General features: G+C 36.8%; 1 protein-coding gene and 1 long non-coding RNA gene across 13 annotated transcripts in view; one reads left to right on the top strand and one right to left on the bottom strand.

The window, feature by feature from the left end:
- LOC309654371 overlaps positions 1-12,903 on the bottom strand; it is a 350,754-nt gene that overhangs the window by 230,233 nt on the left and 107,618 nt on the right. The gene's annotated exons all lie outside the window — the stretch shown is intronic.
- Positions 1-12,903, top strand: part of CCPG1 (cell cycle progression 1) — a 73,761-nt gene that overhangs the window by 16,375 nt on the left and 44,483 nt on the right. For all 12 annotated transcript variants that reach the window (XM_082446086.1, XM_082446085.1, XM_082446087.1 and 9 more), the window contains exons 3-5: positions 2,368-2,488; positions 11,101-11,177; positions 12,150-12,354. In XM_082446086.1, the coding sequence (XP_082302212.1) occupies positions 2,368-2,488; positions 11,101-11,177; positions 12,150-12,354 (403 nt within the window). The remainder of the gene's footprint in view (positions 1-2,367; positions 2,489-11,100; positions 11,178-12,149; positions 12,355-12,903) is intronic.

The following is a 12,903-nucleotide window of genomic DNA, read 5'->3' as shown; positions in this document are numbered from 1 at the left end:
AGCATGGAGAACATGGGTTCTACCCATGTTATGTTACGTTACATTATATTATCATTTCAGAACTTGATGGAAAAAGGACTATGGCTAGAACTCTATTACAAAATGAATTTGATTATAGAAATATGATGTTACATAACTAGTACATAATAAACAGTAATTTATTTTCTCACACTGGTAATATATGTTAATTACAGAAAAATCATAAAATAGTGATGTATAGAAGCAATAAAATAAAAACTATACCTATTTAAAGTGTTAATGGATTTATCTATAATTTTCCTGTTTATTTTTAGACTCAAGCCTCACTTATTTTCCTTCATCAATAAAAATTTTAAACAGTATTTTTTACAATTCCTTTGATAATTTAATATTTAGACAATTAGTTAGTCATGACTTCTAGAAAACAACATTAACCAAAGTTTCTGCAAGAAAGTTTTAAAATTTATTAGCAGCTGTACCAGTTGAAATTAATGTGGTTTCTTTTTCTTCTTTCTTCTTTTTTTTAATAAGTGACTTTTCTATTTTTAATCTGTTTTCTCCAAAGCTTAGATTAACTCTCATAGTAACAATTTCTCCTTCAAGGATAATTAACAGTATAGAAGTAAGGCAGCTGTGGGAGTCTGCAGTATGAAGCAAGATAGCAAACTTTTCTGGCATTTAGCCAAGTGTGTCATTTGGGCGTTCTGTATTAGAGATACCTGTCACAGAGTTGATCATATTTGTACCTTTATCCTTCTTCCTTCCATATCTTGTTATCAGGTACTACTCTTTCTTGCTAATGTCTCTTACATGTATTTCCTTTTCCTTTACCATCGCTACCATTCTGATTAGGCCAGATCTGGTCTCCCCAGTGACTCACAGTTCAACCCGAACCTTGTGTCTGTTACTACTATTCTCCTGCCACTTTAGGCAATCCCAAAGTCTTATACTCAGAATTCTCTTTAGGACTCAACTCAAACCCACTGCTTTAATGACGTCTCTTAGTTTTTGCTGTTGTGAGTTATGTATATCAGGAGAACTCAGACCTTTTGATTTCATGGATTACTAAATTATAGGAAAATTGAGGGAGGGGCCTGGAGAGAGACAGAATCATTAGTGGATAACTTATTTTGCTAATTAAGATGAGAAAAAAACCCTGTTAAGATCGACTTTTATTAAAGAAAAGACAGTCTGACATCAAAGTAAGAAGGAAAACCTTGGAAGAATAAAAGAACAGTCTGAAATTTTATAAGGAAAGTTTACTCCATTAATCTAATAGGTTAATTTTAATCCTTGCCCTTAAACCTTTTTAGTCATATGTTGCAATAATAAGTAGTTATTTGCTTGTGGCTGTTTCTCTGAATAGGCTATAAATCTGAATTTTAGATTTCAATTTTTCATACCCTGTGACACTAGCAAAATGCCTTGCCTAGAGTAGTTCCATAAGTGTTGAGTAGAAGCAAATTAATAGAAATAGCTAAATTTAGAAACTTATCCTCTGGGATTCAGATTTATTGCTTGGGCTTAGTTAGAGTGTTTGACTTTTAGACTGACTTTTATTTTATTTTTTTTAAGATTTTTAAAAATTTTATTTTTTTAAGATTTATTTATTTTTGGCTGCGTTGGGTCTTTCGTTGCTGTGAGCAGGGGCTACTCTTCATTATAGTGTGCGGCTTCTCATTGTGGTGGCTTCTCTTGTTGCAGAGTACGGGCTCTAGGCACGCGGGCTTTAGTAGTTTCGGCATGCGGGCTCAGTAGTTGTGGCGCACGGGCTTAGTTGCTCTGCGGCATGTTGGATCTTTCTGGACCAGGGCTCGAACCCGTGTCCCGTGCATTGGCAGGTGGATTCTTAACCACTGTGCCACCAGGGAAGTCCCAGGACTGACTTCTTTTAGAATCTAAACCTATGGCTCCCCTGCCGTAGGTTTTATGGACTAAATTGAACAAAAGGAATAGATACTGGACTTCCCTGGTGGTGCGGTGGTTAAGAATCCGCCTTCCAATGCAGGGGACACGGGTTCGATTCCTGGTCTGGGAAGATCCCACATGCCGTGGAGCACCTAAGCCCGTGCACCACAACTACTGAAGCCTGTGCCCCTAGAACCCGTGCTCCGCCACAAGAGAAGCTGCCGCAATGAGAAGCCCATGCGCTGCAACGAAGAGTAGCCCCCGCTCGCCACAACTAGAGAAGGCCCATGCGCAGCAACGAGACCCAACGCGACCAAAAATTTAAAATAATTTAAATTAAAAAAAAAAAAAAGGAATAGATACTGTTCCCTTTGGAGTATAGCAGCATCTGGGACTTTTAAAAATGGAAGCATCTACATGTAGTCACATCTAGCTTTCGGCAGCTGATAGACAAATAACTGATTAACACTTTTTATCTAGGGGTCTGATATAGAGATGGTGAATTCTGAACATGGTGCAGCCAATGACAGCTGTGAGCTCACCCCAGAATGTTCATCTTTATCACAAGAGGAGCTACAAGTATTGCAGTTAGAGCAGGGAGGTAAGTTTAAAGAAGTCTGATTTTTCTTTTTTTTTTAATAGGATATGTGAGCAACGTTATGAATCTTGCCTTCTTTCTAGGTGGGCAGCCTTTCTGGCTAGTCTAAATCATCAAGTCACGCTGAAAGACTAGAATTTTCGTGTGGATTAGGTGGGCAGGCCTAAAGAACCCAGTGGCACCAAATTGCCCAGGGTATTTGTTTGTTTGTAGCTATAGTACATACTTGGGCTTCCATATGACTCTTTTTTTTTTTTTTTTTTTTCCACACACACACTGTATTTTATTTTTACAAGAGATAAATAGACTGACACCAAGCATTGTACATGGATGACCACAACAAAAGCAACAATGATTGCAATTACCAAACATGAAACACACTCATACTATGTCATAATATTGACATTCAGTCCAGTAATCCTCCACTGTAACAGCTCCTTTACTTTGCAGTGAAAATTGATTTGTATATTCTTTGCCTCTGAGTCCTTGTGGGATTTTTTTTTTTTTAATTTCAGACAGAAAGTCACAAAAATTATACTCATCCTCATCAGTTCACTCAGTCCCATGTAATTAATTGTTTTTTTTCATCTTGATCTTTTGTTAGCACTTTTATGAGTTCATCAGTTTTTCATCAGAGTTCTGAAAATGCTTATTCATTCAGTTCAGCAGTACAGTCAGTTACCAGAAACCTGTACTTGTCAGAGTCTTTTCCATGAATTTCTTGAAGATGAAACCCTTTTATAGGAACATATTTGCAAAATCATCAGAGTACACCCAGAACTGTCTGTAAATGACAAAAGACTTAAAAATGACCACGGTAAAAGATTTGATGAAAGTTCATAATAATGCAGTTGACAAGAAAATTAGTTATTTCTGAGATATACATTTTAAAGTAATAACTAGGATTATTACTTATAACATTATACCAGAACATATAAGATTTTTAGAAATTTCATGTAATGTCTGAAACATTTATATTAACATATTTCCATACATATTTCCATACAAATACAAATATAAGATTTTTAGAAATTTCATGTAATGTCTGAAACATTTATATTAACATATTTCCATACATATTTCCATACAAATACAAATATAAGATTTTTAGAAATTTCATGTAATGTCTGAAACATTTATATTAACATATTTCCATACAAATAACCCAATGAAAGTTTAGTATTAGTTGTTTTGTTTGTTTTTTTATACTGCAGGTTCTTATTAGGCATCAATTTTATACATATCAGTGTATACATGTCAATCCCAATCGCCCAATTCAGCACACCACCATCCCCACCTCACCGCAGTTTTCCCCCCTTGGTGTCCATATGTCCATTCTCTACATCTGTGTCTCAACTTCTGCCCTGCAAACTGGCTCATCTGTACCATTTTTCTAGGTTCCACATACATGCATTAATATATGGTATTTGTTTTTCTCTTTCTGACTTACTTCACTCTGTATGACAGTCTCTAGATCCATCCACGTCTCAACAAATGACTCAATTTCGTTCCTTTTTATGGCTGAGTAATATTCCATTGTATATATGTACCACAACTTCTTTATCCATTCGTCTGTTGATGGGCATTTAGGTTGCTTCCATGACCTGGCTATTGTAAATAGTGCTGCAATGAACATTCGGGTGCATGTGTCTTTTTGAATTACGGTTTTCTCTGGGTATATGCCCAGTAGTGGGATTGCTGGGTCATATGGTAATTCTATTTTTAGTTTTTTAAGGAACCTCCATATTGTTCTCCATAGTGGCTGTATCAATTTACATTCCCACCAACAGTGCAAGAGGGTTCCCTTTTCTCCACACCCTCTCCAGCATTTGTTGTTTGTAGATTTTCTGATGATGCCCATTCTAACAGGAGTGAGGTGATACCTCATTGTAGTTTTGATTTGCATTTCTCTAATAATTAGTGATGTTGAGCATCTTTTCATGTGCTTCGTGGCCATCTGTATGTCTTCTTTGGAGAAATGTCTATTTAGGTCTTCTGCCCATTTTTGGATCGGGTTGTTTGTTTCTTTGATATTGAGCTGAATGAGCTGTTTATATATTTTGGAGATTAATCCTTTGTCCGTTGATTCATTTGCAAATATCTTCTCCCATTCTGAGGGTTGTCTTTTCGTCTTGTTTATGGTTTCCTTTGCTGTGCAAAAGCTTTGAAGTTTCATTAGGTCCCACTTGTTTATTTTTGTTTTTATTTCCATTACTCTAGGAGGTGGATCAAAAAAGATCTTGCTGTGATTGATGTCAAAGAGTGTTCTTCCTATGTTTTCCTCTAAGAGTTTTATAGTGTCCAGTCTTATATTTAGGTCTCTAATCCATTTTGAGTTTATTTTTGTGTATGGTGTTAGGGAGTATTCTAATTTCATTCTTTTACATGTAGCTGTCCAGTTTTCCCAGCACCACTTATTGAAGAGACTGTCTTTTCTCCATTGTATATCTTTGCCTCCTTTGTCATAGATTAGTTGACCATAGGTGCGTGGGTTAATCTCTGGGCTTTCTATCTTGTTCCATTGATCTGTGTTTCTGTTTTTGTGCCAGTACCATATTGTCTTGATTACTGTACCTTTGTAGTATAGTCTGAAGTCAGGGAGTCTGATTCCTCCAGCTCCATTTTTTTGCCTCAAGACTGCTTTGGCTATTCGGGGTCTTTTGTGTCTCCATACAAATTTTAAGATGATTTGTTCTAGCTCTGTAAAAAATGCCATTGGTAATTTGATAGGGATTGCATTGAATCTGTAGATTGCTTTGGGTAGTATAGTCATTTTCACAATGTTGATTCTTCCAATCCAAGAACATGGTATATCTCTCCATCTGTTGGTATCATCTTTAATTTCTTTCATCAGTGTCTTATAGTTTTCTGCATACAGGTCTTTTGTCTCCCTAGGTAGGTTTATTCCTAGGTATTTTATTCTTTTTGTTGCAATGGTAAATGGGAGTGTTTCCATAATTTCTCTTTCAGATTTTTCATCATTAGTGTATAGGAATGCAAGAGATTTCTGTGCATTAATTTTGTATCCTGCAACTTTACCATATTCATTAATTAGCTCTAGCAGTTTTCTGGTGGCAGTTTTAGGATTCTCTATGTATAGTATCATGTCATCCGCAAACAGTGACAGTTTTACTTCCTCTTTTCCAATTTGTATTCCTTTTATTTCTTTTTCTTCTCTGATTGCCGTGGCTAGGACTTCCAGAACTATGTTGAATAATAGTGGTGAGAGTGGACATCCTTGTCTCGTTCCTGATCTTAGAGGAAATGCTTTCAGTTTTTCACCATTGAGAATGATGTTTGCTGTGGGTTTGTCATATATGGCCTTTATTATGTTGAGGTAGGTTCCCTCTATGCCCACTTTCTGGAGAGTTTTTATCAGAAATGGGTGTTGAATTTTGTCAAAAGCTTTTTCTGCATCTATTGAGATGATCATATGGTTTTTATTCTTCAATTTGTTAATACGGTGTATCACATTGATTGATTTGCGTATATTGAAGAATCCTTGCATCCCTGGGATAAATCCCACTTGATCGTGGTGTATGATCCTTTTAATGTGTTGTTGGATTCTGTTTGCTAGTATTTTGTTGAGGATTTTTGCATCTATATTCATCAGTGATATTGGTCTGTAATTTTCTTTTTTTGTAGTGTCTTTGTCTGGTTTTGGTATCAGGGTGATGGTGGCCTCATAGAATGAGTTTGGGAGTGTTCCTTCCTCTTCAATTTTTTGGAAGAGTTTGAGAAGGATGGGTGTTAGCTCTTCTCTAAATGTTTGATAGAATTCACCTGTGAAGCCATCTGGTCCTGGACTTCTGTTTGTTGGAAGATTTTTAATGACAGTTTCAATTTCATTACTTGTGATTGGTCTGTTCATATTTTCTGTTTCTTCCTGATTCAGTCTTGGAAGGTTATACCTTTCTAAGAATTTGTCCATTTCTTCCAGGTTGTCCATTTTATTGGCATAAAGTTGCTTATAGTAGTCTCTTAGGATGTTTTGTATTTCTGCAGTGTCTGTTGTAACTTCTCCTTTTTCATTTCTGATTTTACTGATTTGAGTCCTCTCCCTCTTTTTCTTGATGAGTCTGGCTAATGGCTTATCAATTTTGTTTATCTTCTCAAAGAACCAACTTTTAGTTTTATTGATCTTTGCTATTGTTTTCTTTGTTTCTATTTCATTTATTTCTGCTCTGATCTTCATGATTTCTTTCCTTCTGCTAACTTTGGGTTTTGTTTGTTCTTCTTTCTCTAGTTCCTTTAGGTGTAAGGTTAGATTGTTTACTTGAGATTTTTCTTGTTTCTTTAGGTAGGCTTGTATAGCTATAAACTTCCCTCTTAGAACCGCTTTTGCTGCATCCCATAGGTTTTGGGTCGTCGTGTTTTCATTGTCATTTGTCTCTAGGTATTTTTTTATTTCCTCTTTGATTTCTTCAGTGATCTCTTGGTTATTTAGTAACGTATTGTTTAGCCTCCATGTGTTTGTCTTTTTTACGTTTTTTTCCCTGTAATTCATTTCTAATCTCATAGCGTTGTGGTCAGAAAAGATGCTTGGTATGATTTCAATTTTCTTAAATTTACTGAGGCTTGATTTGTGACCCAAGATATGATCTATCCTGGAGAATGTTCCGTGCGCACTTGAGAAGAACGTGTAATCTGCTGTTTTTGGATGGAATGTCCTATATATATCAATTAAATCTGTCTGGTCTATTGTGTCATTTAAAGCTTGTGTTTCCTTATTTATTTTCATTTTGGATGATCTGTCCATTGTTGTAAGTGAAGTGTTAAAGTCCCCCACTATTATTGTGTTACTGTCGATTTCCTCTTTTATAGCTGTTAGCAGTTGCCTTATGTATTGAGGTGCTCCTATGTTGGGTGCATATATATTTATAATTGTTATATCTTCTTCTTGGATTGATCCCTGGATCATTATGTAGTGTCCTTCCTTGTCTCTTGTAACATTCTTTATTTTAAAGTCTATTTTATCTGATATGAGTATAGCTACTCCAGCTTTCTTTTGATTTCCATTTGCATGGAATATCTTTTTCCATCCCCTCACTTTCAGTCTGTATGTGTCCCTAGGTCTAAAGTGGGTCTCTTGCAGACAGCATATATATGGGTTTTGTTTTTGTATCCATTCAGCCAGTCTATGTCTTTTGGTTGGGGCGTTTAATCCATTCACGTTTAAGGTAATTATCGATATGTATGTTCCTATGACCATTTTCTTAATTGTTTTGGGTTTGTTTTTGTAGGTCCTTTTCTTCTCTTGTGTTTCCCACTTAGAGAAGTTCCTTTAGCATTTGCTGTAGAGCTGGTTTGGTGGTGCTGAATTCTCTTAGCTTTTGCTTGTCTGTAAAGCTTTTGATTTCTCCATCAAATCTAAATGAGGTCCTTGCCGGGTAGAGTAATCTTGGTTGTAGGTTCTTCCCTTTCATCACTTTAAGTATATCATGCCACTCCCTTCTGGCTTGCAGAGTTTCTGCTGAGAAATCAGCTGTTAACCTTATGGGAGTTCCCTTGTATGTTATTTGTCATTTTTCCCTTGCTGCTTTCAATAATTTTTCTTTGTCTTTAATTTTTGCCACTTTGATTACTATGTGTCTCGGCGTGTTTCTCCTTGGGTTTATCCTGTATGGGACTCTCTGCGCTTCCTGGACTTGGGTGGCTATTTCCTTTCCCATGTTAGGGAAGTTTTCGACTATAATCTCTTCAAATATTTTCTCTGGTCCTTTCTCTCTCTCTTCTCCTTCTGGGACCCCTATAATGCGAATGTTGTTGCGTTTAATGTTGTCCCAGAGGTCTCTTAGGCTGTCTTCATTTCTTTTCATTCTTTTTTCTTTAGTCTGTTCCGCAGCAGTGAATTCCACCATTCTGTCTTCCAGGTCACTTATCTGTTCTTCTGCCTCAGTTATTCTGCTATTGATTCCTTCTAGTGTAGTTTTCATTTCAGTTATTGTATTGTTCATCTCTGTTTGTTTGTTCTTTAATTCTTCTAGGTCTTTGTTAATCATTTCTTGCATCTTCTCAATCTTTGCCTCCATTCTTATTCCGAGGTCCTGGATCATCTTCACTATCATTATTCTGAATTCTTTCTCTGGAAGGTTGCCTATCTCCACTTCATTTAGTTGTTTTTCTGGGGTTTTTTCTTGTTCCTTCATCTGTTATATAGCCCTCTGCCTTTTCATCTTCTCTGTCTTTCTGTAACTGCGGTTTTTGGTCCACAGGCTGCAGGATTGTAGTTTTTCTTGCTTCTGTTGTCTGCCCTCTGGTGGTTGAGGCTATCTAAGAGGCTTGATGGGAGGCTCTGGTGGTGGGTAGAGCTGACTGTTGCTGTGGCGGTCAGAGCTCAGTAAAACCTTAATCCACTTGACTGTTGATGGGTGGGGCTGGGTTCCCTCCCTGTTGCTGTGGCGTCAGAGCTCAGTAAAACCTTAATCCACTTGACTGTTGATGGGTGGGGCTGGGTTCCCTCCCTGTTGGTTGTTTTGCCTGAGGCAACCCAACACTGGAGCCTACCCGTGCTCTTTGGTGGGGTTAATGGCAGACTCTGGGAGGGCTCACGCCAAGGAGAACTTCCCAGAACCTCGGCTGCCAGTGTCCTTATCCCCACGGTGAAACAGAGCCACCACTCACCTCTGCAGGAAACCCCCCAACACCAGCAGGTAGGTCTGGTTCAGTCTCCCCCAGGGTCACTGCTCCTTCCCCTGGGTCCCGATGCACACATTACTTTGTGTGTGCCCTCCAAGAGTGGGGTCTCTGTTTCCCCCAGTCCTGTCAAAGTCCTGCAATCAATTCCCACTAGGCTTCAAAGTCTGATTGTCTAGGAATTCCTCCTCCCGTAGCCGGACCCCCAGGTTGGGAAGCCTGACGTGGGGCTCAGAACCTTCACTCCAGTGGGTGGACTTCTGTGGTATAAGTGTTCGCCACTCTGTGAGTCACCCACCCAGCAGTTACGGGATTTGATTTTACTCTGATTGCGCCCCTCCTACTGTCTCACTGTGGCTTCTCCTCTGTCCTTGGACGTGGGGTATCCTCCTTGGTGAAGTCCAGGGTCTTCCTGTCAATGATTGTCCAGCAGCCAGTTTTGATTCTGGTGCTCTCGCAAGAGGGAGTGAGAGCACGTCCTTCTACTCCGCCATCTTGGTTAATCCATATGACTCTTTGATACTGCTAGTGTAAACAGTGACTAAATATTTTTAACCTTGATTAAGACTAGTGATATACAAAATTATTTATTCACACAAAGGCTCTTCTCCAGTTACTGCACTTCAGAGTACCTTTGGTTGTAGGTGGTAAATGGCATTGAACTACTGTATTGCATTGATGTTATATATTCTTCTGTGGGATTTGATGCCCATATTAATTATATAGAGGATTAAGAAACCCAAATAATTAATACATCTTCATATTTAAAAATTACTTCTTAAATTTTCTTTTAAAAATTGCATTAAAATGTAAACAGAACATTTCTCCATTAGGAGAATAAAGTACATGTGTCAAGGCCAGAAATATAAAGGATTATAACTGTTAACCTTGTTTTCAGCTTATGTGTTGATTGCTGTTCTCATTTGAACAGTGATTCTCATCTCTGATGGGTCAGAGATCTGTTTGAGAATCTGAAAGCTGTGGATGGTCTCTCCCAAGAAATGCATATATTTAGATACGTAAAAAAAAATTTACATACTTCCTCAGGCGTCCTTGGACCCAAGTCCACCTTCATTGAGGAGTCTTATCTCCAAATTAATATTCTGTTAGGAGCTATATAACACACACAAGTGATGTTTGGGTGTTTTTCCCTTTGTTATTTTGGAGGGGTTAAATTACATGAAAAATACACATTTATGATAGAAAAACAAATGATGAGCAAAAAAAATCAAAGCCATCTATAATTCTTTTTATCTGGAGGTAACATTATACCAACAATGCATATACTTTGCTATGCATAAAACCTGATGCTTATTGTATACCGTTTTAATATTTTCAACTTCTATTAACATTTTATAGCCTTTTTCATTAAAAATATGACATTATAAACTCTAATTTGTACATTGTTTTTTGAGAGTTACTTATAAAATATATCTGCATCTGCTATGGTGACATTATCTTGTTTTTCTGTGTTCTTTTGAGGCCTTGTTTTTTATAGTCTATTTTTTATTGTAAAGATTTGTAATTTGAAGCCATAGTTTTGATTCTTGTGTTACTAGGCATTGACAGTCATTAGAATAGTGGTACGTTTAAGAATTATGAATAAACTAAGAATTCAGGAAATGTCCCGTCAATTATCTGAGAATCAGTTTTCCATGTTAACAGGTTTTTACAAACACCTTGGCTTAAGTACTTTGGAATTGTAATGTAGAGATTGTTTATTTAGGGATTATGGTTTTTAGTAGATTTTTAAATGAGTTCAGTTCAGTACCTAAAATTATCCCCTGACAATTTCAAATAGTTATATTTGAAATACAGAGATCTTTTTAGTAACAATAGAGTGACTGTTATAATTACATGTGGCATTTCATTAGATCCACTTTAAAAATTAGGAATAGATTTTATCTGCCTATATTATAATATATGCAGACAAAAAAAGTCAATGAAGTGTAATTAAATTGATCTTTGCTTTATGTCAGAGAGCAGCCAGAATGGCACAGTGTTAATGGGAGGAACTACTTATCCAGCTTTGGAGGAAATGAAGTCAGCACTTGAGGTAACCTTGTGTTTTACTATGTGGATATATGATAAACAGTATTTATTAGAGAATACTAATTAAAGCTTCCATTTCTATTTGTGTGTTCTGTTCCTATTTGAATTATAAATATCTTTTGTTGAAAAATTTGGGATTCTGCAGGTTGGTCAGTTTTAAGATTAAAGTTAGCTTCCATTTAACTCCTAATTAAGTGAGCTATCTTTTAATTTAGAACAGCGATTTCTTGGTAATGTGTTAAAGACCTATTCATTTCACCTCTAATATTTTCTTTGGAAATATGTTGCTTTCTTGAATTATACTGAGAAATTAAGGGTTCATATCTAAAATGAAGGTTAGTTTTAAAATTTGAGAACAAACTTTGTCCTTTGGCATTTTACTTGACTTCCAGATAAAACTAGATAGCTGGATGATCTTTACATTGCATAGCTTTTGAAGTTGATCAGGAAAATTTAATCAGTCTTTTATGGGCTCCCTGACCACAGAGTTATGCCCAAATAAACCTGTAGAACTGGTGAGAAACAGATCCTCTCCTTTTTGTGGACATTGGGTTGGAAAGGTGGGTTTGTTTCTCAGCTTCTGCAGCCCACGAATGAATGGTAGACAGCAGTTTGATTTAATTCTGAAAGGGAGAGTTGCCAACAGGTTTGATGGTATTTTCAGACTGAAAGATAAGCCTACTATTTGTTTTTGTTTTTGTTTTTGGGCTGTGCCACACGGCTTGTGAGATCCTAGTTCCCTGACCAGGGATTGAACCTGAGCCCCTGGCAGTGAACGTGCAGAGACCTAACCACTGGACTGCCAGGGAATTCCCTAGGATGAACCTACTATTGCGTAATCCTTTCCTGTTGGGCAGGACTTATTTTAAACCCAATCACCATACTACTTAAGTACCATTATATACTTTGAACTGCCTAGAAAATATAAGGCCCATAAATAATTGTTGAATTTGTCTCTAAAATTATTATTCTTCAGGGAGAGGAAGAAAAGTTACCTGATGACAATCTCTATTTTGGAACTGTCAGTGATGATTCTGATATTGTTACACTTGAGCCACCTAAGTTAGAAGAAACTGGGAATCAAGAAGAAACAATAATTGTTAAAGAAGCAGAGAGTCCAGAAGACTTTAACATGGGCTCTTCCTCTAGCAGCCAGTATACGTTTTGTCAGCCAGAAACTGGTAAGAACTACATAACGGATACGCTGATAGGAGACTTAGGACTCTTGTGACCACATTTTATATAATGGCTTGTTTTCTGACCCTGAATTTCAAGTTTTGAATATGTTTGGGTAAAACTTGTGAAAATTTTTTGTAAAATCTACTCTTATATCTAGTGTTTTCCTAGACCTAGGGCCTAGAGCACAGTAGTCCAATAAATACCATCTGTTATCATTGAAAGAAGAGAAAAAATAGCTTCAAGGAGATTTGTTAATGTCTCAAACACTCCAAAATGCATTTGACAATTTTTAGGTCTTTAGGAGTGGGAGATTGAGCCATTATACCTAAAAAAGTAGGACAGTGTTAATAAGATTTTTGGTTACAGTGGTACAAATTTTATATTATAGAAATAGTAAAAGAAACTTTTTATTGAAGCCTTCCAGATCCATTTAATTATTAGTCAACAAACATTTATTGTGTGCCACCATGTGCCAAACAGGGTTTAAGGAACTGGCAAAACAGCAGCATCCTAAAGCCCCTGAACTTTGGATCTTTCACTTTAGATTGAGT

The sequence above is a fragment of the Balaenoptera physalus genome, assembly GCF_965194825.1.
Source record: "Balaenoptera physalus genome assembly, chromosome: 2".
Lineage (NCBI taxonomy): Eukaryota > Metazoa > Chordata > Mammalia > Artiodactyla > Balaenopteridae > Balaenoptera > Balaenoptera physalus.
Note: the sequence above shows the minus strand (reverse complement) of the source record. Positions and strands in the feature narration are given on the sequence as shown.